Genomic DNA, 27,868 nt, shown 5'->3' with positions numbered 1-27,868 from the left:
CCGCAGACCAGAGTGGGTCATTGTCACGACCGACGCCAGTCTGGTGGGCTGGGGCGCGGTCTGGGGACCCCTGAAAGCTCAGGGTCTTTGGTCTCGGGAAGAATCTCTTCTCCCGATAAATATCTGGAACTGAGAGCGATATTCAATGCTCTCAAGGCTTGGCCTCAGCTAGCAAAGGCCAAGTTCATACGGTTTCAATCAGACAACATGACGACTGTTGCGTACATCAACCATCAGGGGGGAACAAGGAGTTCCCTGGCGATGGAAGAGGTGACCAAAATCATTCAATGGGCGGAGACTCACTCCTGCCACTTGTCTGCAATCCACATCCCAGGAGTGGAAAATTGGGAAGCGGATTTTCTGAGTCGTCAGACATTCCATCCGGGGGAGTGGGAACTCCATCCGGAAATCTTTGCCCAAATTACTCAATTGTGGGGCATTCCAGACATGGATCTGATGGCCTCTCGTCAGAACTTCAAGGTTCCTTGCTACGGGTCCAGATCCAGGGATCCCAAGGCGACTCTAGTAGATGCACTAGTAGCACCTTGGACCTTCAAACTAGCTTATGTATTCCCGCCGTTTCCTCTCATCCCCAGGCTGGTAGCCAGGATCAATCAGGAGAGGGCATCGGTGATCTTGATAGCTCCTGCGTGGCCACGCAGGACTTGGTATGCAGACCTGGTGAATATGTCATCGGCTCCACCATGGAAGCTACCTTTGAGACGAGACCTTCTTGTTCAAGGTCCGTTCGAACATCCGAATCTGGTCTCACTCCAACTGACTGCTTGGAGATTGAACGCTTGATCTTATCAAAGCGAGGGTTCTCAGATTCTGTCATTGATACTCTTGTTCAGGCCAGAAAGCCTGTAACTAGAAAAATTTACCACAAAATATGGAAAAAATATATCTGTTGGTGTGAATCTAAAGGATTCCCTTGGGACAAGGTAAAAATTCCTAAGATTCTATCCTTTCTTCAAGAAGGTTTGGAGAAAGGATTATCTGCAAGTTCCTTGAAGGGACAGATTTCTGCCTTGTCTGTGTTACTTCACAAAAAGCTGGCAGCTGTGCCAGATGTTCAAGCCTTTGTTCAGGCTCTGGTTAGAATCAAGCCTGTTTACAAACCTTTGACTCCTCCTTGGAGTCTCAATTTAGTTCTTTCAGTTCTTCAGGGGGTTCCGTTTGAACCCTTACATTCCGTTGATATTAAGTTATTATCTTGGAAAGTTTTGTTTTTGGTTGCAATTTCTTCTGCTAGAAGAGTTTCAGAATTATCTGCTCTGCAGTGTTCTCCTCCTTATCTGGTGTTCCATGCAGATAAGGTGGTTTTACGTACTAAACCTGGTTTTCTTCCGAAAGTTGTTTCTAACAAAAACATTAACCAGGAGATAGTCGTGCCTTCTTTGTGTCCGAATCCAGTTTCAAAGAAGGAACGTTTGTTGCACAATTTGGATGTTGTTCGTGCTCTAAAATTCTATTTAGATGCTACAAAGGACTTTAGACAAACATCTTCCTTGTTTGTTGTTTATTCTGGTAAAAGGAGAGGTCAAAAAGCAACTTCTACCTCTCTCTCTTTTTGGATTAAAAGCATCATCAGATTGGCTTATGAGACTGCCGGACGGCAGCCTCCTGAAAGAATCACAGCTCATTCCACTAGGGCTGTGGCTTCCACATGGGCCTTCAATAACGAGGCTTCTGTTGATCAGATATGTAAGGCAGCGACTTGGTCTTCACTGCACACTTTTACAAAATTTTACAAGTTTGATACTTTTGCTTCTTCTGAGGCTATTTTTGGGAGAAAGGTTTTGCAAGCCGTGGTGCCTTCCATTTAGGTGACCTGATTTGCTCCCTCCCTTCATCCGTGTCCTAAAGCTTTGGTATTGGTTCCCACAAGTAAGGATGACGCCGTGGACCGGACACACCTATGTTGGAGAAAACAGAATTTATGTTTACCTGATAAATTACTTTCTCCAACGGTGTGTCCGGTCCACGGCCCGCCCTGGTTTTTTAATCAGGTCTGATAATTTATTTTCTTTAACTACAGTCACCACGGTATCATATGGTTTCTCCTATGCAAATTTTCCTCCTGTACGTCGGTCGAATGACTGGGGAAGGCGGAGCCTAGGAGGGATCATGTGACCAGCTTTGCTGGGCTCTTTGCCATTTCCTGTTGGGGAAGAGAATATCCCACAAGTAAGGATGACGCCGTGGACCGGACACACCGTTGGAGAAAGTAATTTATCAGGTAAACATAAATTCTGTTTTTCATGATGCCTCCTATTACTGCATGCCACTGGCTTAATCAAATTATTCTCATTGTAGCAATATATGCTATCCACGATTGAGCAGTATTAATGAATGGCTCTATATGTCTTATAAATATGTTGAGACTGCCAGATACCCTCCTCTCACATTTTGTCAGTTTAATCTAGGTATGGCAACAATATAAAGTTTTAAGGCTAGACAGCACCTAAAAAAATAATGCTATTATGCAAATGTGTTGTGTTTGAATTTGGTGGCCTCTGTTGAGCCTTAATAAACTAATGCTATTTGTTGTGTGTTTACTTGCTTAGTTAAAAATTGCTGTTAGAGAGCCCATTTCACTCCACACCCTCCACTGACATGTTTCGCCATGAACCGGTTTTCTCATTCCATTCCATTTAGGTTTTTGAGAGCCAGGTTCCTGCTATTCCTGCTATAAGTGTAAGGGGAGGTCACACTAAATACTTGCCACTTTAGCCTATAGAAGCTGTTTTTCTGATTTGTTTCTATTTTTTTAATACTGCATACAGATACCCTGTATTTTCTGATTGTATTCTAATAAATAGACTGAGAAATAATTATGTTTGGTCATTATACCATTGCTAAAACAACAAATCTAACGGTGGCCTAAGACTTTTGCACAGTACTGTATATATGTGTGTGTGTGTGTATATATATATATATATATATATATATATATATATATATATATATGTGTATATATATTATTTAATTTCTCTTTAAAAAGTATTTGTGTTTTGTTTAACACAAAAACATTATGTTGTTGCCAAATACACTCATTACTACATTATTTCTATGTTACCTATGAACAGCGCTGCGGAATCTATTGGCGCTTTATAAATAAAGAATAATAATAAAATAATAATGTCTGTAAATCTTTTGAACCCGCCTCCCCTTCAGCTCTAGGTGTTTTTTTTACTAAAAGATTCAGATAGCCAGTTTAGTAGCCTATATGCGTAACAGGGTGAGGTGCATACTGCGTTTGCATGAACCAGCAGATAGATATGGTGGAGGTAGCATATAGATGAAGAGTAATACGTTTTATGCATAAACTAGTTGTGACGACCCAAGGTTATCCAACCCTGCGCCAGTCACTTATTTGGCACAGAAAGGGTTTTCAGCCCCCTTTTCTGTCACCAACAGGTCACAATCTAGCCACACCAGGCAAGCTTGTGATTCAGTTTAGTGGGTGCAAGAGTTAATCCCACTCCTTAGTCTGTACTAGACGTAAGAGAAATGCCCTAAACTCCCTTTTAATGTCACCCACACTAAACCATCAATCCTATAGCTCAGATGCTGCCACCACTTAAAATTTATTAAAGGGAAAATCTTAAGGAAAACCCCAGACTTTACACCTTAACTCTAGAAATACAATTTAGCAGAAAATAACCTAAAATTATACAGTTCTAATATTCCAGTCCTTTCAGTAACGTGGTTCAATTATTAGACAAAGGCCAAACTTAATAAAGGAATTATTTATTATGCCAAAAATATTATGCACAATGCATTATTAATAAAAAGTTGTTACAAATAAAATTACACACGCAAACAGTATTTTAAAATAAAAAGGAGAAAAACAGAATTGAATACTTTCCTAGTCTTCAAGATATGCGCCAGGGGCTGGCATGAAAATGATGGCTCCTTACTTCTGTACAGCAGCTCCCCTTGTAAGAATGACAATCTTATTGTTGAGAAATAAGATTCTTAAACCTACTTTTCAGAGATCATGTTGCTTAACCACACCCTCCTGGGCGGGCTAAGAAACCCCCCTGTCTTTAGGACCTTCAATAGACTAATTTCTTGCCTGAAATTATACAATCCAGTATATTTTCTGCTAGGTAAGAAATTTCTATATTTACATGTCTAGAACCTTTTAGGTTTATTGGGAAACTCGGTTTGATATCAAATATGCCATAGGTTGTCATATTTACCTGCCTGTAAGGGTATAACACTTTTAACCCACATATGTACATAATATACCAATGTCCTGTCAGTGACCTGGTCAGTTTTTGTAATGAAGGGCCTGTTTTGCATCATGCATTCTATTGACAGCTTAAGCCATAAACCTTATCCTGTGTATCTCTGTGACTAAGAGTTTCAGTGACTTTATGACCCAATGCATACACACTAATATTTGGTGGCTATTTAGGGGGTTCTGGCACTTCAAAGAAAATACAAACACAATTCTTCTTGAAAACAAATAACTGTTTTGAGTGCAAGCTACACAAAGTTAACTCCTTAGCAGCCGAATCCTGAGATATTTGTGACACCTCCCCCAATAAGAGACGCAAAAGGGGGTGGCTACGAGCCACTCCCGATGCGTATCAAAAGGAGCTTCCCCTTGCGGTGAGAACACCATTGCCAGACAGATTGCACCTAGCAGTTTTGGCAACAGGATGCCCTCCTTTTAAAAGTAACACACTAGTTGCTCTACCCAACTGATTGAATATATTGCAGGGCCCCTCCCATGCAGCCTCTAGTTTGTTCTGTCTCATGGGCGTGAGTACAAGAACATTATGGACCATCTCACACACTCCCTCTCTGGCAGTAAACTCCTGCAACTGTTTTTGTGTGAATATGGCATCTCTGGGTTTTGCAGGTACCTCCCCCAATAAGGTTTGCATCTTATCCATGAATAACACATCATCCCCTGTTACAGAGGTGCCTGTGAAACCTAGTGTCTGGCTACCTATGGTGTGCTCTCTAAACATATTGTGTGCTGTCAGTTGCTGCTTAACTACCATAGGCTCTTGCCCTCCCACTGGAGTAGAATTCCTGTACTCCTGCACTCTGTTATGGTTGGTAGGGGGGTTGACTAACTGCCCCCCTCCTCCTGACTGTGGGTTCTAACTGCTGGGGACACTGATGCTGCACATATATCAGTGTATTTGCTGAATGGTACTGTGGGGCTGTGTAAATACACTTCTCTGTACTCCTCCCCCCTGTGCCTGCAGTCTGTGTCAGTCTCTGTCCCCTAGCCTGTGCAGTCTGTTTATAGGTCACAGCTGAGGTTACTGGGGTCTCTGTCACCCACAATCTTTCACACTCACTCTGGGGGTCCCTCAAAGAGTATCCTGTACCCTCCTCCCCCACACAGTCTGAAATCTGTGGCTTTGCTGCTTCTGTCATAGAGTGGGCTAGTTTGCCCCCCTGCTCTCTCTCACAGTCAGTCTGCCACTTTGCATAATCACACAGAACCTGGGGTCCTTTTGACACTGGTGCAGACAAGCACACATCTTCCTTCTGCCATTTATCCCAACTATTGTGTCTTTTCACAGGGTACGGAATTGTCCCTGGCAGAGACTGGCACACATCATCCAGCGGCCCAGTCACCCAGTCATTCGCTCCCCCATCAATCTCACCTCCTTCTATAGAATCCACTGATTCAATCACAGGCAGACACGCACCCCTCATCTGCCTTCTCTCACAAACAGCTTCTCCCTGTACAGGTAAACTCAGTTCAGGCACAGACAGACCCACACAGTCTATCTGCCTTTCTCCACCATCAGTTTCTCCTCTTACAGGGTCACCTCTCAGCACAGACACCCCCAGTTCAGGCACAGCCCTTCACACACATGCACGCTGTCCTCCCTCCTGGTCATAATGTCTCTGAGCATTTTTACACACAGCCCTTTCCACATAAGGGTCTGCAACCAATGTCACTAGGTCACATGTAGCATTGTCAGGCACATAGAGAGATAACAATCTACCCAAATCAGTACCCAGTAAGACATCATTAGGAATATTTTCAGATACCCCCACATTTCTTAAACCTCTCCCCACTCCCCAATCAAGATATACACGTACCATAGGCACTGCAAGTTTCATTCCCCCAATCCCTTTAACTGCTAGAGTCTTTCCAGGGATAATGTTCTCAGAGTTCACTAGCTTTGGATGCACCATAGTCACTTCTGCACCTGTGTCCCTTAGCCCTAGGGTTACCTTATCTCCAACAGTCACAGGTTGCAAGTTCTCATGGTTGTTTTCCTCTGGACAGGTAACAAACAAAATAGATGCTGGTACTTCTGAGGGATTACTTCCTCCAGCTGATTGCCCCAAGTTAATCCTCTCTGGGCAAGTGGAGCTGATGTGGCCCACTTTGTTGCAAACAAAACATCTGCGGGTATCCCCCTGCCCAGATGCAACACTTGCCCCTCCTTTCCCAGAGGGAGCAGAAACACTGGATAAAGGCACAGCAGGTTTTGTGAAGGGGGGTCGTGCAGCAGCTCCTTTACAGATGGATCCCCCCTTAGAAAAGGATTTCCTCCCATTCTCTGGAGACCTGTTAGCTGTGTAAAAATCAGCCAGCTCGCCAGCTTCCAATGCTGTTATGGGCTTCCGATCTAAAACCCATTCTTGAACTCCGGCTGGGCACAGCTGCATAAACTGTTCCTTCACAATCAAATCTTCCAGCTCCTCCATAGTGGCAACTTTTAATCCTCTGACCCACTGTTTAAAGGCTGTCATCAAGTTCCCAACAGCTGTAATATAACTCTCTGACAAACCTTTCTGCAGAGAACGGAATTTCTTTCGGTAAACTTCAGGAGTAAGATTGTATCTCCTCTGTAGTGCAGCTTTAATGGAATCATAGTCCTGATCAAACTCTGGGGGTAGTTCAGCAAACGCCTCCAGTGCAGGACCTTTCAGGCCAGGGGTAAGGTACTTGGCCCACTGCTCCCTTGGCAACTGGAACTGTCTGCAAACTTTCTCAAAGCTACGCAGAAATACATCCACATCTCCATCTTTCTCCAGGGTGGGAAAATTCTCTGCACGCACTCTGGGAGCAGGGGGGTCTCTAGGTTCACTAACAGGTGAGACCATCCCTCTCTCCAACCGTGCAAGCTGTAGCTGATACTCTCTCTCCGCCTGTCGTTCAGCCGCCTGTCTTTCAGCAACCTGTCTCTCAGCTGCCAGAGACGCCTGCCTCTCAGCCATGGCAGCCTGTCGTTCAGCAGCCTGTCTTTCATAAAACTTTGTAATCAGTTCCATGCGCAAACTTGCATCCACTGAGCCCATATGTTTAAGAACAGTTTGCAAATAACAGTCCAATGGATCCCCAGATCCTGATGAATCACCGCCCACAGCTGCAGACATCTCTCCTGAGACTTCAACTGGTGTGATTTGGCTGTTATCATATTCAACAAGAGCTTGTATTAGTGAATCTTTGTTCTTTGAACGTATTGGAATATCCCGCTCCTGGCATAGGAGTATAAGTGCCTCTCTAGATCGCTGCTCGTATGCCTCCATAGCAAAAATAAAATAGAAAAGAAAAACAGAGAATAGGGAAGGGGACTGTTTGCAATTTGTGACTATATAATGCACTGAGTTTTAGCCTTTGGAAATTGTAAGAAACAATTTCTTTTAGTACCGGGATTTTCACACTAGCAAATCCACAAGCACTAAAATCTAATAATAAAAAAAATGATCTACACCGCTGCCCACCAATTTGTGACGACCCAAGGTTATCCAACCCTGCGCCAGTCACTTATTTGGCACAGAAAGGGTTTTCAGCCCCCTTTTCTGTCACCAACAGGTCACAATCTAGCCACACCAGGCAAGCTTGTGATTCAGTTTAGTGGGTGCAAGAGTTAATCCCACTCCCTAGTCTGTACTAGACGTAAGAGAAATGCCCTAAACTCCCTTTTAATGTCACCCACACTAAACCATCAATCCTATAGCTCAGATGCTGCCACCACTTAAAATTTATTAAAGGGAAAATCTTAAGGAAAACCCCAGACTTTACACCTTAACTCTAGAAATACAATTTAGCAGAAAATAACCTAAAATTATACAGTTCTAATATTCCAGTCCTTTCAGTAACGTGGTTCAATTATTAGACAAAGGCCAAACTTAATAAAGGAATTATTTATTATGCCAAAAATATTATGCACAATGCATTATTAATAAAAAGTTGTTACAAATTAAATTACACACGCAAACAGTATTTTAAAATAAAAAGGAGAAAAACAGAATTGAATACTTTCCTAGTCTTCAAGATATGCGCCAGGGTCTGGCATGAAAATGATGGCTCCTTACTTCTGTACAGCAGCTCCCCTTGTAAGAATGACAATCTTATTGTTGAGAAATAAGATTCTTAAACCTACTTTTCAGAGATCATGTTGCTTAACCACACCCTCCTGGGCGGGCTAAGAAACCCCCCTGTCTTTAGGACCTTCAATAGACTAATTTCTTGCCTGAAATTATACAATCCAGTATATTTTCTGCTAGGTAAGAAATTTCTATATTTACATGTCTAGAACCTTTTAGGTTTATTGGGAAACTCGGTTTGATATCAAATATGCCATAGGTTGTCATATTTACCTGCCTGTAAGGGTATAACACTTTTAACCCACATATGTACATAATATACCAATGTCCTGTCAGTGACCTGGTCAGTTTTTGTAATGAAGGGCCTGTTTTGCATCATGCATTCTATTGACAGCTTAAGCCATAAACCTTATCCTGTGTATCTCTGTGACTAAGAGTTTCAGTGACTTTATGACCCAATGCATACACACTAACATTTGGTGGCTATTTAGGGGGTTCTGGCACTTCAAAGAAAATACAAGCACAATTCTTCTTGAAAACAAATAATTGTTTTGAGTGCAAGCTACACAAAGTTAACTCCTTAGCAGCCGAATCCTGAGATATTTGTGACACTAGTGTTTTTTAATTTCTATGAACAGAGACCCTTTAACCCCCCCCCCCCCTTCTCTTGATCAAACTATTCTGTTGAGCCATTAGTCTTTTGTTTAAGTTATTTTGAGTGGCAAGCAATGGGAGTATGATTGACAATTGTATATTTTGATAGATTCTTCTGCACTAAAATGCAGCATAGTTTAAGGAAACTACAACCTCACGGAAAGTCCCTGATATCCTGGCAGAAATCTTTGGTTTTGTGCTTCCTTATTTTACTCACAGTCTATAAATGTATATTTGTAACCATGTCTGTCTGTTTTGCTGTTTTCACTTCATCATCAATTCCCTAAAATATCAGTGCTTGATATATAGTTCTCATTCAGCCCATATACAGTAAATATAGGTGTAAGTGGTAGGAGCAGCTTATTAGACCATCATTTCTCTAAGTTCTCTAACAGATCCCATTTAATTATGTTACCCCACGTTGTATCCACCAAAATGATATTTAGAACACTGGTTTGCCTAATGTTTTATTTAATTTTCTAATATTTTACTCAGATGTGCTCTGCATGACTTGCCTTTTGCAAGCTGTGTAAACTGCCTTGAGTATTGCACGGCTTGCTTGTAGTCTAGGTTCTAAATGACAAGGAACCAGCTGTGCCCTTTGATAATATGCATCACTGGGTGACAATGTAATTCATGATGATGTTGAATGCAGTGAGGAAGATCTCAAAAGCAGAGGTGGTTTCTCTTTGCTCTTGGTAGGGGTGCTGCTATTTTTCTGCCCAAGCACCACAATTAGGGACATATCATTTCAAAGAAAAGACACAAGACATTAGGTGAACTGTAATAAGGGGAAAGCAGGCATCTAAAGCATGTATTACAGACAGACAAAAGCAAAGTCATTTGTTCCTTAATTATTTGGCTGATCACTAGGGAACAGTGATTAGATGCCCTCCTGGACACCAGAGCACATATATTTGAATGGGGAAGAGGTTATTTCAGAAACCCTTTCTTCACCCTTATCTGTTTATGAGACCTCTCATTTGAAAGTGACTCTCTTTTGGATGAGGGTTCATAGGTCCTTTAACTTACAGGGGATTACTGTAGTAATGGTGAGTGATCATCTGCGTAACTAAGTATCGCAGAGTGATTTTCTGAGGGACAGATGGGCTCTTTTGCATTCCTATCTCCCCCTTAGAGCTGCACAGAGAAACATAAGTGCCTTCTTTCCAATTAGAAGTCTCGTGTATGTGTCTTGTGTAGATGATTGTCATACAAATAGTTCTAATCTACCTATTTATAGTATGGTGATTGGGACTCCAAAGGGGCCCTATGTTTTTGAGTCAGGATACACCACATACACACAGTGATTGCTTTTAGGGTAGCCATGATCTATTTATTAGGTATTGTTTAGGGTGCCCTGGGTTCAAGAGACCTGTCACTCCCTTATAAGAACCACAATGGGTCAAATGAAGCAGTAAAGTTACCACTTTTAAATGAGGGGTCAGGATGATTATTATGGCAGCTGTGATCACCTGATTGCATTATACATGTGAAATAATAATGGGAGTTAGGTAAGCTCCCCCAATACATATAGAAGTATGTGAGACCCTTTATAGGAAAAGGCAGTTCTCCTCTTTCAAATGAGTGATATTGTGTTTGGGATGCCCTGTGAGATCCGTCCATTCAATGCATACAATATCTCTGAAATCAGAGTTTTATGTGATTTATTTTTTTTTTATTTTTTTTTAAAGGTGCCGCTACTCGCTGATTTTTTGATTGATATATTGTGCTCAGTAACTTTGAGAAAACCAAATTTATTTGCAATGCTTAATATATTTTGCAGCCCCCTCTGTGAAAACTAGTATTTACATAACAATTACAAATATTACCTGTTATGAGATGACAGAGGTGCCGGTGAGTACCCCCACAAAAAAGGCCCCCGCCTTTAACTTACTGTATATGTTATGGATAGAACAATATCATCTAATTTTTCAATTGCTTCCTTTTATTGGAAATCATAGGTAGCATACAGACCTAAATGTTGATGTAAATTGGTGCATGTTTGCAATATTTAGAAAAGAATGTCTCACACATTTATTTTACTAGGTGTGCTATAAAAATGGCATCGAATCCTTTTTTTTTTAATTCTGGTTCTGGATCTGCCTGAAATACAGTATATAATCAGTATAGGTAAAAACACTTAAAGAGACACTGAACCCAATTTTTTTCTTTTGTGATTCAGATAGAGCATGCAATTTTAAGCAACTTTCTAATTTACTCCTATTATCAATTTTTCTTCGTTCTCTTGTTATCTTTATTTGAAAAAGAAGGCATCTATGCTTTTTTTTTTTTTGGTTCAGACTCTGGACAGCACTTTGTTTTATTGGTGGATCAATTTATCCACCAATCAGCAAGGACAACCCAGGTTGTTCACAAAAAAATGGGCCGGCATCTAAACTTACATTCTTGCATTTCAAATAAAGATACCAAGAGAATAAAGAAAATTTGATAACGGGAGTAAATTAGAAAGTTGCTTAAAATGTCATGCTCTATCTGAATCACAAAAGAAAAAAATTGGGTTCAGTGTCCCTTTAAAGTGATGTTTAAATGCAACAAGGGCAATAGTATAAAAACCGGTTTCAGCATTTGGTGAAGAATAGCTCATTACTAAAAGGATTAAATATATTGTCGTTTTTTAAATTTTTTTATTTAGATTGCATATTTTCATTTATTTTCATGGTATTATATAAATAGTGTGTGTGATAAGTTATTCACACACAAAAAAAGGTAATAAATAAAAGTTTCATTTTTCTAGGGCCATTCTTTTTTTCCTAACAGATAATATTTATGCATAAATGCTGATGGCTTAGTAACAAAAGCAAATGCTGTGTCTCCCTACAGAGCGTTTGCGTGAGGTGGGCTAGCCTCCGGTTGCCTTGGGTTGATCTAGACTGGTTCATTGATATTTCCTGTCAGATAAAAGAGCTGGATATCTCCTCTAACTGTCTTGCCTCACTTCCATCCGTGGTTCCCTGGGGGCTCCTAAACTTGCAGAAACTAAACCTGAGCGACAACCAGCTGTGTGAGCTGCCAAGTGTGCAAAGCTCCGAAGAAATTATATGCTCCAGGTTAGATCTTCCTCACTCCAAGCTGATCAGTAGTGTCATCATTTATAGTTAATTTAGCAATATGCATATAGGCCATGCTGCATGTATACAGTATGAGCATGTTTGTGCATATTTGTGTCTGTTATACTGTGATAGAAACAAAACCTCAAGAAAAATCAATAAACATATTAGTTTAAAGGAAAAACATGCAAACAACTTCTAATAATATCATTGTGTATAAAAAAATAAATAAATTATGTGCTTACTTTACTAGAAAGGTGGGAGTTGATTTCCATCCATATCGTCCGCTCCCTGTATCTGTCTGATAGAAATAGTAATGCATTTCATATAGCCAGCAAGTTAGCCAGCGTATAAAGATAAGACATTGATATAACGTAACTGTGTGCCCACTATGTGATTAATAAAAATAGCTTCAAGAGTTGAAAGAAATATACACAAATATTATAGATAAAAAAAATTGTTATGTTTGGGTATTTTTAGATTTACTTTTAGTATATTTGTGTCCTGATGAGAGATCAGACAGTGACCTGAAACGTTGTTTTTGTATATTCAATAAGTCCTTTTGTATTACAACTACTGTTATTATTCTGGTAATATAAACCTGTGAGTTCCACCTAAAGACTATTAGGTGACCGATTAGTAGTTGCCCTTTTCCTCTAATCATGATGTTTCTCTTTAGGTTGCTAGAAGTTGATGTCTCTGGTAATAAGCTGACCTGTCTCCCCACCGGATTTCTCCATTTGAGAACACTTGAGAGAATTTGTGCATCCAAAAACTACATTGTCAGTCTGTTTAAAGAAGATGGTTAGTTTTACTACTGCTGTTTGTATTGTACAGGATGTTGCATAACACTAACACATTATAAGACTCCTCACATATTATGTAAGATAATGTAAGGTAAAGACATGGAAGTGAGGCTAAAAGAGACTAAACTGTCAAAGATGCTATTTTAGAAAAACAAAATAATAATAACCATTGTATATATGCAGACTTACCCAGGAGGGACATGAAACCAAACATTTTCTTATGTTCCAGATAAAACATACAATTTTAAACAACTTTCTAATTCACTTTTATTATCTAATTTACATAATTGTCGTTATCTTTTGTTGAAGGAGCAGCATTCACTACTGGGAGCTTACTGAGCACATTGGGTGAGCCAATGACAAGAGACTTATATGTACAGGTAGCTCCCAGTAGTACATTGCTGCTTCTGAACCTATACAGTTACACCGTTCAACAAAAGATACCAAGAGAGCAAAGCTAATTTAATAATAGAGGTAAACAGTAAAGTTGTTTAAAATTGCATTCCCTAAAAGAGTGAATTATGAAAAGTTTAATTTTGACTTTACTGACCCTTATAACTGAGCTTCCTAATCCTGTCCCCTTTTAGACATTGTTGCTGATTCTGATTGGCTATGAAAGAAAGCAGCCAAAGTGTGGCATGGTTAAAAGACGGGGTTAACATTCTTTCTCCAACATAGGTGTGTCCGGTCCACGGCGTCATCCTTACTTGTGGGATATTCTCTTCCCCAACAGGAAATGGCAAAGAGCCCAGCAAAGCTGGTCACATGATCCCTCCTAGGCTCCGCCTACCCTAGTCATTCTCTTTGCCGTTGTACAGGCAACATCTCCACGGAGATGGCTTAGAGTTTTTTAGTGTTTAACTGTAGTTTTTATTATTCAATCAAGAGTTTGTTATTTTGAAATAGTGCTGGTATGTACTATTTACTCAGAAACAGAAAAGAGATGAAGATTTCTGTTTGTATGAGGAAAATGATTTTAGCAACCGTAACTAAAATCCATGGCTGTTCCACACAGGACTGTTGAGAGCAATTAACTTCAGTTGGGGGAACAGTGTGCAGCCTCTTGCTGCTTGAGGTATGACACATTCTAACAAGACGATGTAATGCTGGAAGCTGTCATTTTCCCTATGGGATCCGGTAAGCCATGTTTATTACGATTGTAAATAAGGGCTTCACAAGGGCTTATTAAGACTGTAGACTTTTTCTGGGCTAAATCGATTCATTATTAACACATATTTAGCCTTGAGGAATCATTTTATCTGGGTATTTTGATATAATAATATCAGCAGGCACTGTATTAGACACCTTATTCCTTAGGGGCTTTCCCAAAGCATAAGCAGAGCCTCATTTTCGCGCCGGTGTGGCGCACTTGTTTTTGAGAGGCATGGCATGCAGTCGCATGTGAGAGGAGCTCTGATACTTAGAAAAGACTTTCTGAAGGCGTCATTTGGTATCGTATTCCCCTTTGGGCTTGGTTGGGTCTCAGCAAAGCAGATACCAGGGACTGTAAAGGGGTTAAAGTTTAAAACGGCTCCGGTTCCGTTATTTTAAGGGTTAAAGCTTCCAAATTTGGTGTGCAATACTTTTAAGGCTTTAAGACACTGTGGTGAAAATTTGGTGAATTTTGAACAATTCCTTCATGTTTTTTCGCAATTGCAGTAATAAAGTGTGTTCAGTTTAAAATTTAAAGTGACAGTAACGGTTTTATTTTAAAACGTTTTTGTACTTTGTTATCAAGTTTATGCCTGTTTAACATGTCTGAACTACCAGATAGACTGTGTTCTGAATGTGGGGAAGCCAGAATTCCTATTCATTTAAATAAATGTGATTTATGTGATAATGACAATGATGCCCAAGATGATTCCTCAAGTGAGGGGAGTAAGCATGGTACTGCATCATTCCCTCCTTCGTCTACACGAGTCTTGCCCACTCAGGAGGCCCCTAGTACATCTAGCGCGCCAATACTCCTTACTATGCAACAATTAACGGCTGTAATGGATAATTCTGTCAAAAACATTTTAGCCAAAATGAACACTTGTCAGCGTAAGCGCGGCTGCTCTGTTTTAGATACTGAAGAGCATGACGACGCTGATATTAATATTTCTGAAGGGCCCCTAACCCAGTCTGATGGGGCCAGGGAGGTTTTGTCTGAGGGAGAAATTACTGATTCAGGGAACATTTCTCAACAGGCTGAACCTGATGTGATTGCATTTAAATTTAAGTTGGAACATCTCCGCATTCTGCTTAAGGAGGTATTATCCACTCTGGATGATTGTGACAAGTTGGTCATCCCAGAGAAACTATGTAAAATGGACAAGTTCCTAGAGGTGCCGGGGCTCCCAGAAGCTTTTCCTATACCCAAGCGGGTGGCGGACATTGTTAATAAAGAATGGGAAAGGCCCGGTATTCCTTTCGTCCCTCCCCCCATGTTTAAAAAATTGTTTCCTATGGTCGACCCCAGAAAGGACTTATGGCAGACAGTCCCCAAGGTCGAGGGAGCGGTTTCCACTTTAAACAAACGCACCACTATACCCATAGAGGATAGTTGTGCTTTCAAAGATCCTATGGATAAAAAATTAGAAGGTTTGCTTAAAAAGATGTTTGTTCAGCAAGGTTACCTTCTACAACCAATTTCATGCATTGTCCCTGTCGCTACAGCCGCATGTTTCTGGTTCGATGATCTGATAAAGGCGGTCGATAGTGATTCTCCTCCTTTTGAGGAGATTATGGACAGAATCAATGCTCTCAAATTGGCTAATTCTTTCACCCTAGACGCCACTTTGCAATTGGCTAGGTTAGCGGCTAAGAATTCTGGGTTTGCTGTTGTGGCGCGCAGAGCGCTTTGGTTGAAATCTTGGTCGGCTGATGCGTCTTCCAAGAACAAGCTACTTAACATTCCTTTCAAGGGGAAAACGCTGTTTGGCCCTGACTTGAAAGAGATTATCTCTGATATCACTGGGGGTAAGGGCCACGCCCTTCCTCAGGATCGGCCTTTCAAGGCAAAAAATAAACCTAATTTTCGTCCCTTTCGTAGAAACGGACCAGCCCAAGGTGCTACGTCCTCTAAGCAAGAGGGTAATACTTCTCAAGCCAAGCCAGCTTGGAGACCAATGCAAGGCTGGAACAAGGGAAAGCAGGCCAAGAAACCTGCCACTGCTACCAAGACTGCATGAAATGTTGGCCCCCGATCCGGGACCGGATCTGGTGGGGGGCAGACTCTCTCTCTTCGCTCAGGCTTGGGCAAGAGATGTTCTGGATCCTTGGGCGCTAGAAATAGTCTCCCAAGGTTATCTTCTGGAATTCAAGGGACTTCCCCCAAGGGGGAGGTTCCACAGGTCTCAGTTGTCTTCAGACCACATAAAAAGACAGGCATTCTTACATTGTGTAGAAGACCTGTCAAAAATGGGAGTGATTCATCCTGTTCCATTAAGAGAACAAGGGATGGGGTTCTACTCCAATCTGTTCATAGTTCCCAAAAAAGAGGGAACGTTCAGACCAATCTTAGATCTCAAGATCTTAAACAAGTTTCTCAAGGTTCCATCGTTCAAGATGGAAACCATTCGAACTATTCTTCCTTCCATCCAGGAAGGTCAATTCATGACCACGGTGGATTTAAAGGATGCGTATCTACATATTCCTATCCACAAGGAACATCATCGGTTCCTAAGGTTCGCATTCCTGGACAAACATTACCAGTTCGTGGCGCTTCCTTTCGGATTAGCCACTGCTCCAAGGATTTTCACAAAGGTACTAGGGTCCCTTCTAGCTATGCTAAGACCAAGGGGCATTGCTGTAGTACCTTACTTGGACGACATTCTGATTCAAGCGTCGTCCCTTCCTCAAGCAAGGGCTCACACGGACATTGTCCTGGCCTTTCTCAGATCTCACGGATGGAAAGTGAACGTGGAAAAGAGTTCTCTATCCCCGTCAACAAGGGTTCCCTTCCTGGGAACAATAATAGACTCCTTAGAAATGAGGATTTTTCTGACAGAGGCCAGAAAAACAAAACTTCTAGACTCTTGTCGAATACTTCATTCCGTTCCTCTTCCTTCCATAGCTCAGTGCATGGAAGTGATCGGGTTGATGGTAGCGGCAATGGACATAGTTCCTTTTGCGCGCATTCATCTAAGACCATTACAACTGTGCATGCTCAGTCAGTGGAATGGGGACTATACAGACTTGTCTCCGAAGATACAAGTAAATCAGAGGACCAGAGACTCACTCCGTTGGTGGCTGTCCCTGGACAACCTGTCACAAGGGATGACATTCCGCAGACCAGAGTGGGTCATTGTCACGACCGACGCCAGTCTGATGGGCTGGGGCGCGGTCTGGGGATCCCTGAAAGCTCAGGGTCTTTGGTCTCGGGAAGAATCTCTTCTACCGATAAATATTCTGGAACTGAGAGCGATATTCAATGCTCTCAAGGCTTGGCCTCAGCTAGCGAGGGCCAAGTTCATACGGTTTCAATCAGACAACATGACAACTGTTGCGTACATCAACCATCAGGGGGGAACAAGGAGTTCCCTAGCGATGGAAGAAGTGACCAAAATCATTCTATGGGCGGAGTCTCACTCCTGCCACCTGTCTGCTATCCACATCCCAGGAGTGGAAAATTGGGAAGCGGATTTTCTGAGTCGTCAGACATTGCATCCGGGGGAGTGGGAACTCCATCCGGAAATCTTTGCCCAAGCCACTCAGCTGTGGGGCATTCCAGACATGGATCTGATGGCCTCTCGTCAGAACTTCAAAGTTCCTTGCTACGGGTCCAGATCCAGGGATCCCAAGGCGGCTCTAGTGGATGCACTAGTAGCACCTTGGACCTTCAAACTAGCCTATGTGTTCCCGCCGTTTCCTCTCATCCCCAGGCTGGTAGCCAGGATCAATCAGGAGAGGGCGTCGGTGATCTTGATAGCTCCTGCGTGGCCACGCAGGACTTGGTATGCAGATCTGGTGAATATGTCATCGGCTCCACCTTGGAAGCTACCTTTGAGACGAGACCTTCTTGTTCAGGGTCCGTTCGAACATCCGAATCTGGTTTCACTCCAGCTGACTGCTTGGAGATTGAACGCTTGATTTTATCGAAGCGAGGGTTCTCAGATTCTGTTATCGATACTCTTGTTCAGGCCAGAAAGCCTGTAACTAGAAAGATTTACCACAAAATTTGGAAAAAATATATCTGTTGGTGTGAATCTAAAGGATTCCCTTGGGACAAGGTTAAGATTCCTAGGATTCTATCCTTCCTTCAAGAAGGATTGGAAAAAGGATTATCTGCAAGTTCCCTGAAGGGACAGATTTCTGCCTTGTCGGTGTTACTTCACAAAAAACTGGCTGCTGTGCCAGATGTTCAAGCCTTTGTTCAGGCTCTGGTTAGAATTAAGCCTGTTTACAAACCTTTGACTCCTCCTTGGAGTCTCAATTTAGTTCTTTCAGTTCTTCAGGGGGTTCCGTTTGAACCCTTGCATTCCGTTGATATTAAGTTATTATCTTGGAAAGTTTTGTTTTTAGTTGCAATTTCTTCTGCCAGAAGAGTTTCAGAATTATCTGCTCTGCAGTGTTCTCCTCCTTATCTGGTGTTCCATGCAGATAAGGTGGTTTTACGTACTAAACCTGGTTTTCTTCCAAAAGTTGTTTCTAACAAAAACATTAACCAGGAGATTATCGTACCTTCTCTGTGTCCGAAACCAGTTTCAAAGAAGGAACGTTTGTTGCACAATTTGGATGTTGTTCGCGCTCTAAAATTCTATTTAGATGCTACAAAGGATTTTAGACAAACATCTTCCTTGTTTGTTGTTTATTCCGGTAAAAGGAGAGGTCAAAAAGCAACTTCTACCTCTCTCTCTTTTTGGATTAAAAGCATCATCAGATTGGCTTACGAGACTGCCGGACGGCAGCCTCCCGAAAGAATCACAGCTCATTCCACTAGGGCTGTGGCTTCCACATGGGCCTTCAAGAACGAGGCTTCTGTTGATCAGATATGTAGGGCAGCGACTTGGTCTTCACTGCACACTTTTACCAAATTTTACAAGTTTGATACTTTTGCTTCTTCTGAGGCTATTTTTGGGAGAAAGGTTTTGCAAGCCGTGGTGCCTTCCATTTAGGTGACCTGATTTGCTCCCTCCCTTCATCCGTGTCCTAAAGCTTTGGTATTGGTTCCCACAAGTAAGGATGACGCCGTGGACCGGACACACCTATGTTGGAGAAAACAGAATTTATGTTTACCTGATAAATTACTTTCTCCAACGGTGTGTCCGGTCCACGGCCCGCCCTGGTTTTTTAATCAGGTCTGATAATTTATTTTTTTAACTACAGTCACCACGGTACCATATGGTTTCTCCTATGCAAATATTCCTCCTTAACGTCGGTCGAATGACTGGGGTAGGCGGAGCCTAGGAGGGATCATGTGACCAGCTTTGCTGGGCTCTTTGCCATTTCCTGTTGGGGAAGAGAATATCCCACAAGTAAGGATGACGCCGTGGACCGGACACACCGTTGGAGAAAGTAATTTATCAGGTAAACATAAATTCTGTTTTTTTTAGTAAAATAAAACTTATAAAATGTTTTTATTTATTTTTTGTTAAAGAGACTTGAAACACAACATTTAATAAATCAGATAGAGCATGCAATTTTAAGCAACTTTCTAATTTACTCCTATTATCAATTTTTCTTTGTTCTCTTGGAATCTTTATATAAAAAGTAGGAATGTAAGCTTAAAGGGACAGTCTACACCTATAGCAACATCATTTCAAACCATAGATCGTGTTCCGATTCTCTTAACTCACCCCCTCTACCCTAACGAGTCTGCTACACAAAGCGAGTTATTAGAAATAAGAAGTTTGATTTCGGACGTTAGAAATGGCCGACAAACTCCGCCCAATCCCTTCTCCTCCTACCTTGTTCCTGTTCTTAAGTTAGCTCATACTCTTGCATGTAGCACAAAGTGACATAATGAGCCTCCTAACACGCCTGCACATCTTTAGTGTTTTGTGTAACCGGAAGTCCGTCCGCGCATCTGGAACCTACAGCCTCCGCAAAAAACCAACAACATATTAATGAATTTGATCGCTGCTTCACTCTATACTTACACTCTAAATAGCTATATGTTTGAGTTCTGTTTTTTTGGTTCCTATGCTGCTGTGCATGCGCGAAAATACGAAAGCGCGAGACAGATTTTTAACCGGTGATCAACTTTTGTTTGGAGCATTGAAAATAAGAGAGTCTATGATGTCGTTTATAGGAGGAGCTAGACGGCCATTTCTAACAATAGAAATCTAACTTTTTAATTTGAATAACTCAGTTGGTGTAGAGGACTCATTATGGTAGTGGGGGTGAGTTAACTAATCGGAACACAATCTATGGTTTGATGTTATGTTGCTATAGGTGTAGACTGTCCCTTCAAGAGCCGGCCCATTTTTGGTTTAGCACCTGGGTTGCAATTGCTGATTGGTGGCTAAATGTAGCCACCAATCAGCAAACACTAACCATGTGCTGAACCAAAAGTGGGTCGTCTCCTAAGCTTTCATTCCTGCTTTTTCAAATAAAAATACCAAGAGAATGAAGAAACATTGACAATAGGAGTAAATTAGAAAGTTTCTTAAAATTGCATACTCTATCTTATTTATGAAAGTTTCATATCCCTTTAATTCTTGCCCCATTAGAAAAAAAGATTCTAAAAATGATGTAGAGCTGCATTAGGGCCTTTACACATAGGCATCTGTAACTGCTAGACTGCTGCAAATAACAAATAGTTAAAAGGGTAAGAATATGATCTCATATCTAATGAGATCAGTTACTAAGGGTACCATAAATCAATATGAGCCTCTGGGAAATAAATCATAAACTAGTTACTAACATGCAAGCCTGTATTTTATCCTCTCTTTAAAGGAACAGGATATCCAAAATGTTTCTTTCATGGTACATATAGAGGATGCGATTTTAAAACCTTTTCCTTCTACTTGTATCATATTTACTTTGTTCTTTTGTATCCTTTGTTGAAAGGTCGGTAGGCTCAGGATCATGCATGTGTCTGGAGTACTATATGACTATATTTTTGAAAGAATCATTTTAACAATTTTCTACAATTTCATGAGTAATTTAGTATTCACACGTGTCTTCTTTCTGCTTTGCTGTACATTTTGTCATACATTTGCATGAGCACTAGGTGGCAGTAGTGTTTTTCTGCCATGCAGTGCTCCAGCAAAGAATACCACGAGAACATAGCGAATTTAACAATAGAAGTTTTTTACAGATCTTTGTCATTGTATAAGTCTGACTTTTTGAGTATAGTTTTGGAATATATAATGAGGCCTTTGTCCCGATCTCAGCAACTATTTTTAAAGGTCCCACAGAGTAACAAAACTTATCCTATTTGTCCATCAGTAAATGAATTTTCTTGTGTTTTTTTTTTTGGAACAAACCTTTCTGAAACTCTCTCCTGTACTGTAAAATCAGCATATATCTGGTGTATTGTAGAATCTGTACCTATCTGCTTTCTCCAGGGATCAACTGGATTGGTTTGCGGAGGCTACAGGATCTGGATGTGTCTGATAACAGGATTTCTGATCTTCCCACCAGCCTTTTTCACTGCTTCAAAGCCCTGCGGAGTCTGAATGTCTCTGGAAATAGATTGAAACAGTTCCCGGATCCCTGGGCCTGTCCCCTGGTGAGTCTTATAGTGGGAAAATATAGTTACACGCACCCTCTACATGGTTATTTAAACAAATAGAACCTGGCATAGTCACACAGAATGGCGTTATATTGAATCCAGATTGGATTGACATAATGAATTTGCTTCCAATGGCAATATTTTAATTCACATACAAACTCAGCAGTCTCTGATTGTCAGAGTAACACTACTTGCTGGCATTGCCTATCATGTTTTCTCATGCTACTTTATATAGAGGCTTGATCTTCCTGACTAATAGGAAATCTTCACTTATGTCAGGTGCATGTGATTCACTTGTTATTTTATTCCTATAGATACTCTAATTCTAAATTATTTAGCTTTTTCTATCAACACTAGTTTGACATTACCATGAACAAAACTAGTTTGTTGTCTATTAAAGTATCCAGTATATAGAAATGTAATATTTAGTTTTGATGTTTATTCACCTTCCTAATTACTGTATGTGTATAAAATATTTTTATATTTTAATAATGTAAATGTTGATTTGGCTGTATAAAATAATAGGGACACTAAACTCAAAATTAAACTTTCATGATTCAGATAGATCATACAGTTTTAAGAGACTTTCCAATTTACTTCTACTATCGAATTGTGCACAGTCTTTTTATGTGCACACTTTTTGAGGCACCATATATTACTAAGCATGTGCTTAGCAGTAGCAATGTATTCTTGGAATCTAGTTGGTGATTGGAGGCCTTTTGCCATTGGCCCACCAGATGTAATTAGCTAGCTCCCAGTAGTGCATTTGCTGCACTGGATCTGACTTCAACTATGTTTTTAATCTATTTTCCCAGGTTAAAAACAAAATTACATACAAGCAATAGTGCAAAAATGTTCTAACAAACTAGAGTTTTTTTTTATAGCACATTTATGTCCCTTTAATGTTTGGTTGCAACAGCGCATAGCAAGTAAAAATGTGGACTTAAATATCACCTAGTAAAGTATGATATAATATTTTACAAGCATGTCAACAGTTAATTTGTTAGCGCTATTCAGCATTCCCACTCGAGCGTTAACTGTAATAGAAGTAAGCTTTTTTTGCAGGTCGTTATACGCTCATATTAAGTTGAAAGTAAACATTTTTTTCTCGCGCACTCCGCCGACGAGCGTAAAAAGCCAAATTTACAATATCACATGCGTGATAACTTATTCCCCCATAGAAGTTAATAGAGCATCAAAAGTGGGAAGAAAACCCTAACACCCTAGTTGCATGCAAACCTGATCGCATATTCTCAAGTGCACTTACCCGACATGAAAATATGAATATTTCACATTCCAATGTTCTTCACATAGAAGAATATGTTCTATTTATTCATAAATACATATTTCTATATATCTGACGGTGTTTTGGTACAATATATATAGCATGGTGCACTGTCTGACCTCCAGATGTTAGCTCATCTAAAGCTTTTACTCAAGCGCTAAAATTTTACTTTCCACTTGCAATATGGAAGTAAAAAGAGGAGCGCTATGGATTGTGCTCTAGCGATGGTAGCTCACCATGTTTACACTCCACTTGTAATCTAGGCCAGTATGTTTAAAGCAAATGGCTATTCTTGTGTAGCTCTTTCTCATTGTCTAGCTGTAATATGGTACATTGCCATTCTATCTCTTAATATTTTATGTCCAGGACATACTTGAAAACGAGAGAAATCTCAATGTATCCTTCCTGGTAAAATATTTTATAAATAAATAAATGTCTAACTGTGAAGATTTCTGTGGAACTCTGTCTATATCAATGTTTAGTCTGCTTGATTGCTTTTAATTTACCAGTGTGTACAGATTTCCTTACTGGCGTTAGAGTTTGTATTCCAGTGTGCATATGAATGTGCATGACTTAGTATGTACTCAGTTTACAGATGCATTACTGTTTGTGCACCTAGTATCAACTCATGTACAACCAGCCATCCTGCTGACTTTACCTGTTGAGCAGCTGCTTTGTTTACCAAACTACAAATCATCTGAAATAATAATGCCAAAATAAGTTTGCATAAACTCCTAAAACATCTGATAAGTGCGGTTAGGGAGTATGTATTATGAATAAGGATGGTGTCACTGCATGTATGTTGCTAAGGTAGAGGAAAAGAAAAACGTTGCCACCCATTTTGATTACCAGTCTATAAAAGTGTCCTGCAGGTATTTTATGCTAAAATACTAAATTATTGGTTCAATCCATCCTTGTTACAAAGTTAGATAATGATCTTATTAGAAAGTGTGGTAAGAATGTCAATGTGATATAGCATGTGCACATAGTGTAATGTTTATACGTCCATATTCCCTCTCATGTATCTCTCCATGTCTCCTCTCATTCCTCTTTCTTTCTCTTCTTTCTCTCTCCTTCATCTCTTTCTCTCCTTCCTCTCATTTCTCTCTTTCTTCTTTTTCTCTCTCCTTCATCTCTTTCGCTCTCTCCTTCAACTCTTTCGCTCTCTCCTTCATCTCTTTCGCTCTCTCCTAACTCTCATTCCTCTCTTTCTTTCTCTTCTTTTTCTCTCTCCTTCCTCTCTCTCTTTCTCTCTCTCTCTCTCTCTCTCTCTCTCTATCTATCTATCTATCTATCTATCTATATATATATATATATATATATATATTTTCTCTCCTTCCTCTCCTTCATCTCTTTCTCTCTCTCCTTTCTCTCTTTCTTTTTCTCTCTTTCCTCTAATTCCTCTCTTTCCATCTTAATGGGAGGAGAGTCCACTGCTTCATTCATTACTTGTGGGAAATAAGAACCTGGCCACCAGGAGGAAGCAAAGACACCCCAGCCAAAGGCTTAAATACCTCCCCCACTCCCCTCATCCCCCATTCATTCTTTGCTTTTCGTCACAGAAGGTTTGCAGAGAAGTGTCAGAAGATTTGGAGTAGTCTCTTATGGAGGGTAGTACTCTTTGAAATGGGACTGGAGTTTTAAGTCCTGTCAGCCTCTCAGTGAGAGCATGGATGAATATTAGAGTCCGGAGATGCAGGGAGAGTCTTTCTGCGAAACCATCCCGACTCAGTTTAACAGCTCCTTTAGTAATCAGCGTTGACGAGTTTCGCTGCCTGCTTTTCTTCTCTCAAGTCCATGTCAGGAGCAATGCTACTACGCTGTGACACTTGAAGGGCCGTGTTCCTATTCCACAGCGTTGATTCTGGTAAGATTGTTTCCTTTATTTATTTATTTATTTATTGATAATGCAAGAAGACAGGGTCACAGTGTGGCTCCTTTTATCTTTATAGAATCTAGGGTAATACCCTCGGAAGGGGGCTGTTGAACAGGGGGGATATTATTATGCATAATATTGTTTATTGTGTTTTTCTACTGCATGTGTGTGAGATGAGGCTCTGTCAGTGTGGAACACAGTTCATTAGCTAGAGATTGAGGCAGGTTTTTTTTGCACGTCCTTCTGTCGAGTGCAGGGGCAGTCCTGCATGGCACTCCATGTGACCGGGTGTGGCCTCTGCAACTTCCTCTTTCTCGACCTGCGTTCGAAGGAGACGAAAGCTGTTTTTTCTATTCCGAGTCATAGGAGGTGGTGAGTGCCCTGGCCATTGGGCTATAAAGGTGCCATTTATTTTTGATCAAGTCCGTAATAAAGGTGCAAGCTATGGAGGACTCTGATATGTTAGAGGATACTCCCTTTTTATCTAAACCTATTAACTGTGTATATTGTGAGGAGGTTATAGTTGAACTACCTACGCAACTCTGTTCCACATGCTTTGACAATATTGCTATTTCCAAAAAGAATAAGGTATTTAGTACGACTGAGCCGTCCACCTCTGAGGGCTCCCCGCCCCACGAGGTGCGTTCCCTGCAATCATCTCTGATTACACAAGCAGTTCCCAAGGGCCTTACTAATCCTCCTGCGGGAGTGGTCCTTTGGCCTCCAGACTTCGCCGATTAATTAACACGACGGTTTCTGCGACCATTAATGCAATGCCTCGCCCTACTAAGTGCAAGCGGAAGGTACGGCACTGCTATCTGTCCCAGAGGTCTTCGACTCCTCTGGATGTCTCAGACAGATTATCCGCTGAGGAGGACAACTCTGACTTATCGAAGGATGTCGCTTCTGGGTCGGAATCGGCTAGTCTAGGCCTTCTGTCCGCGTAGGAGCCAGATTTCAAATTTAAAATGGAGCATTTGCGCTTTCTGTTGAAAGAGGTGCTTGCTACATTGGAGGTTCCGGAATCAAAGCTACCAAAGGAACCTTCTTCCCGGTTCCAGTCAAAATGGCTAACATTAAGAATGAATGGGAGAAACTTGGATTGCCCTTTTCCCCCTCTTCTTCTTTTAAAAAGCTTTTCCCCTTTCCGGACGTGCAGCTTAAACTGTGGGGAACTGTCCCTAAGGTGGATGGTGCTATCTCCACGCTTGCGAAGAGAACAACTATTCCGCTAGAGGATAGTCCCTCTTTCAAGGAACCCATGGATAAAAAGATGGAGTCCATGCTGCGGAAGATGTTCCAACTCTCGAGGTTCGTGTTTCAACTGGCGGCGGCGGTCGCTAGTGCAGCTACCTACTGGTGTGACTCTCTATCAGCTATGGTCGAGGTGGAGACTCCTCTCGATTAAATTTTAGAACGAATCAAGGCCTTAAGAGTGGTGCATTTGTTCATTTGTGATGCAGATTATTCGCCTGAATGCTAAGACGTCAGGTGTTTCTGTTTTAGCCCGCAGGGCTCTGTGGCTAAGTCGTGCTCTGCGGACATGAGTTCTAAGTCTCCCCTGCCTTCCTTCCCATTCAAGGGGAAGGTTTTGTTTGGCCCGGGCCTGGGTTCTATCATATCTACGGTCATGAGTGTCAAGGGTGCCTTCTTGCCTCAGGATAAGAAGGCCAAACCTAAAGGATTTACTTTTCGTCCCTTTTGTGCGGACAAGTCTCAGCGCCAGCTGCCTGCCGCGGAATCGGAGCAATCCAAGAGATCTTGGAAGCCAGCTAACTCTTGGAACAATTTGAGCGCTCTACCAGGAACGAACAACAGCTCAGTGGCTTGTTCTATGGCGATTTACCACCCGGAAGCAGCCTCTTTTAGACCAGTGTGCTTTTCACAGAAGAAAACTTTCCTGAAGTATATCAGTCTGATCCCGCCAAGTAAGGTCAGTCCAGCCCCGAAATACCAGGCAATTCTCCTCTGAACAAGGAACATGACAACCCCAGACGATCGTTTCGGCCTCCTATGGGCCTCGTCAGTGAGGTGCAGCCACATTCCTCTAAGCACACTGGGCAAGGAGTCCACGTCTGGTTTCCCCCATCACCCATAGGGAGACTTCCCCAGGGTCATAATAATTTGCATACAAAGAGAGAAGCGCTCTACCAGGAACGAACAACAGCTCAGTGGCTTGTTCTATGGCGATTTACCACCCGGAAGCAGCCTCTTTTAGACCAGTGTGCTTTTCACAGAAGAACACTTTCCTGAAGTATATCAGTCTGATCCCGCCAAGTAAGGTCAGTCCAGCCCCGAAATACCAGGCAATTCTCCTCTGAATAAGGAACATGACAACCCCAGACGATCGTTTCGGCCTCCTATGGGCCTCGTCAGTGAGGTGCAGCCACATTCCTCTAAGCACACTGGGCAAGGAGTCCACGTCTGGTTTCCCCATCTTGGAAGCCAGCTAACTCTTGGAACAAGTCCAAGCAGAATAAGAAGCCCACTGAATCAAAGTTGGCATGAAGGGGTGGCCCCCGGTCCATCTTCGGATCATGTAGGGGGCCACCCCTTCATGCCAACTTTGATTCAGTGGGCTTCTTATTCTGCTTGGACTTGTTCCAAGAGTTAGCTGGCTTCCAAGATCTCTTGGAACATGTCCAAGAAGAATAAGAAGCCCACTGAATCAAAGTTGCCATGAAGGGGTGGCCCCCGGTCCATCTTCGGATCATGTAGGGGGCAGACTATCTCTTTTTGCTGAGGCCTGGAGAAGAGACGTTATAGACCCTTGGGTTCTCGAGGTTCTGTAGGTTGTATCCCAGGGTTACAAGATAGGTTTCAAGTCTTATCCACCCAGAGGCAGATTCCTCCTGTCAAGCATCTTTAAGACCAGAAAAGATAGACGCCTTCCTGGGGTGTGTGAGGGATCTCTCATCTCTCGGAGTAATCGTCCCAGTTCCTCCGGCAGAAAGAGGCCTGGGGTATTATTCAAACCTTTTCGTGGTCCCAAAGAAGGAGGGCACGTTCCGTCCAATTCTGGACCTAAGGGCCCTAAACAAATTCTTGTCAGTTCCGTCGTTCAAGATGGAGATGATCAGGTCAATTTTGCCCCTAGTTCAAGAGGGGCAATTCATGACGACTATAGACCTGAATGACGCTTACTTTCACGTTCCAATTCACTTCAGGTTTCTAAGATTTGCCTTC

The 27,868-nt window shown here is 41.6% G+C and overlaps 1 protein-coding gene across 1 annotated transcript in view; it reads left to right on the top strand.

The window, feature by feature from the left end:
• Positions 1-27,868, top strand: part of LRRK1 (leucine rich repeat kinase 1) — a 395,700-nt gene that overhangs the window by 181,770 nt on the left and 186,062 nt on the right. Inside the window, exons 7-9 of the mRNA XM_053717594.1 lie at positions 11,827-12,053; positions 12,733-12,857; positions 21,355-21,518. Coding sequence (XP_053573569.1) covers positions 11,827-12,053; positions 12,733-12,857; positions 21,355-21,518 — 516 coding nt within the window. The remainder of the gene's footprint in view (positions 1-11,826; positions 12,054-12,732; positions 12,858-21,354; positions 21,519-27,868) is intronic.

The sequence above is a fragment of the Bombina bombina genome, chromosome 6 (assembly GCF_027579735.1).
Source record: "Bombina bombina isolate aBomBom1 chromosome 6, aBomBom1.pri, whole genome shotgun sequence".
NCBI classification, from domain to species: Eukaryota; Metazoa; Chordata; class Amphibia; order Anura; family Bombinatoridae; genus Bombina; species Bombina bombina.
Note: the sequence above shows the minus strand (reverse complement) of the source record. Positions and strands in the feature narration are given on the sequence as shown.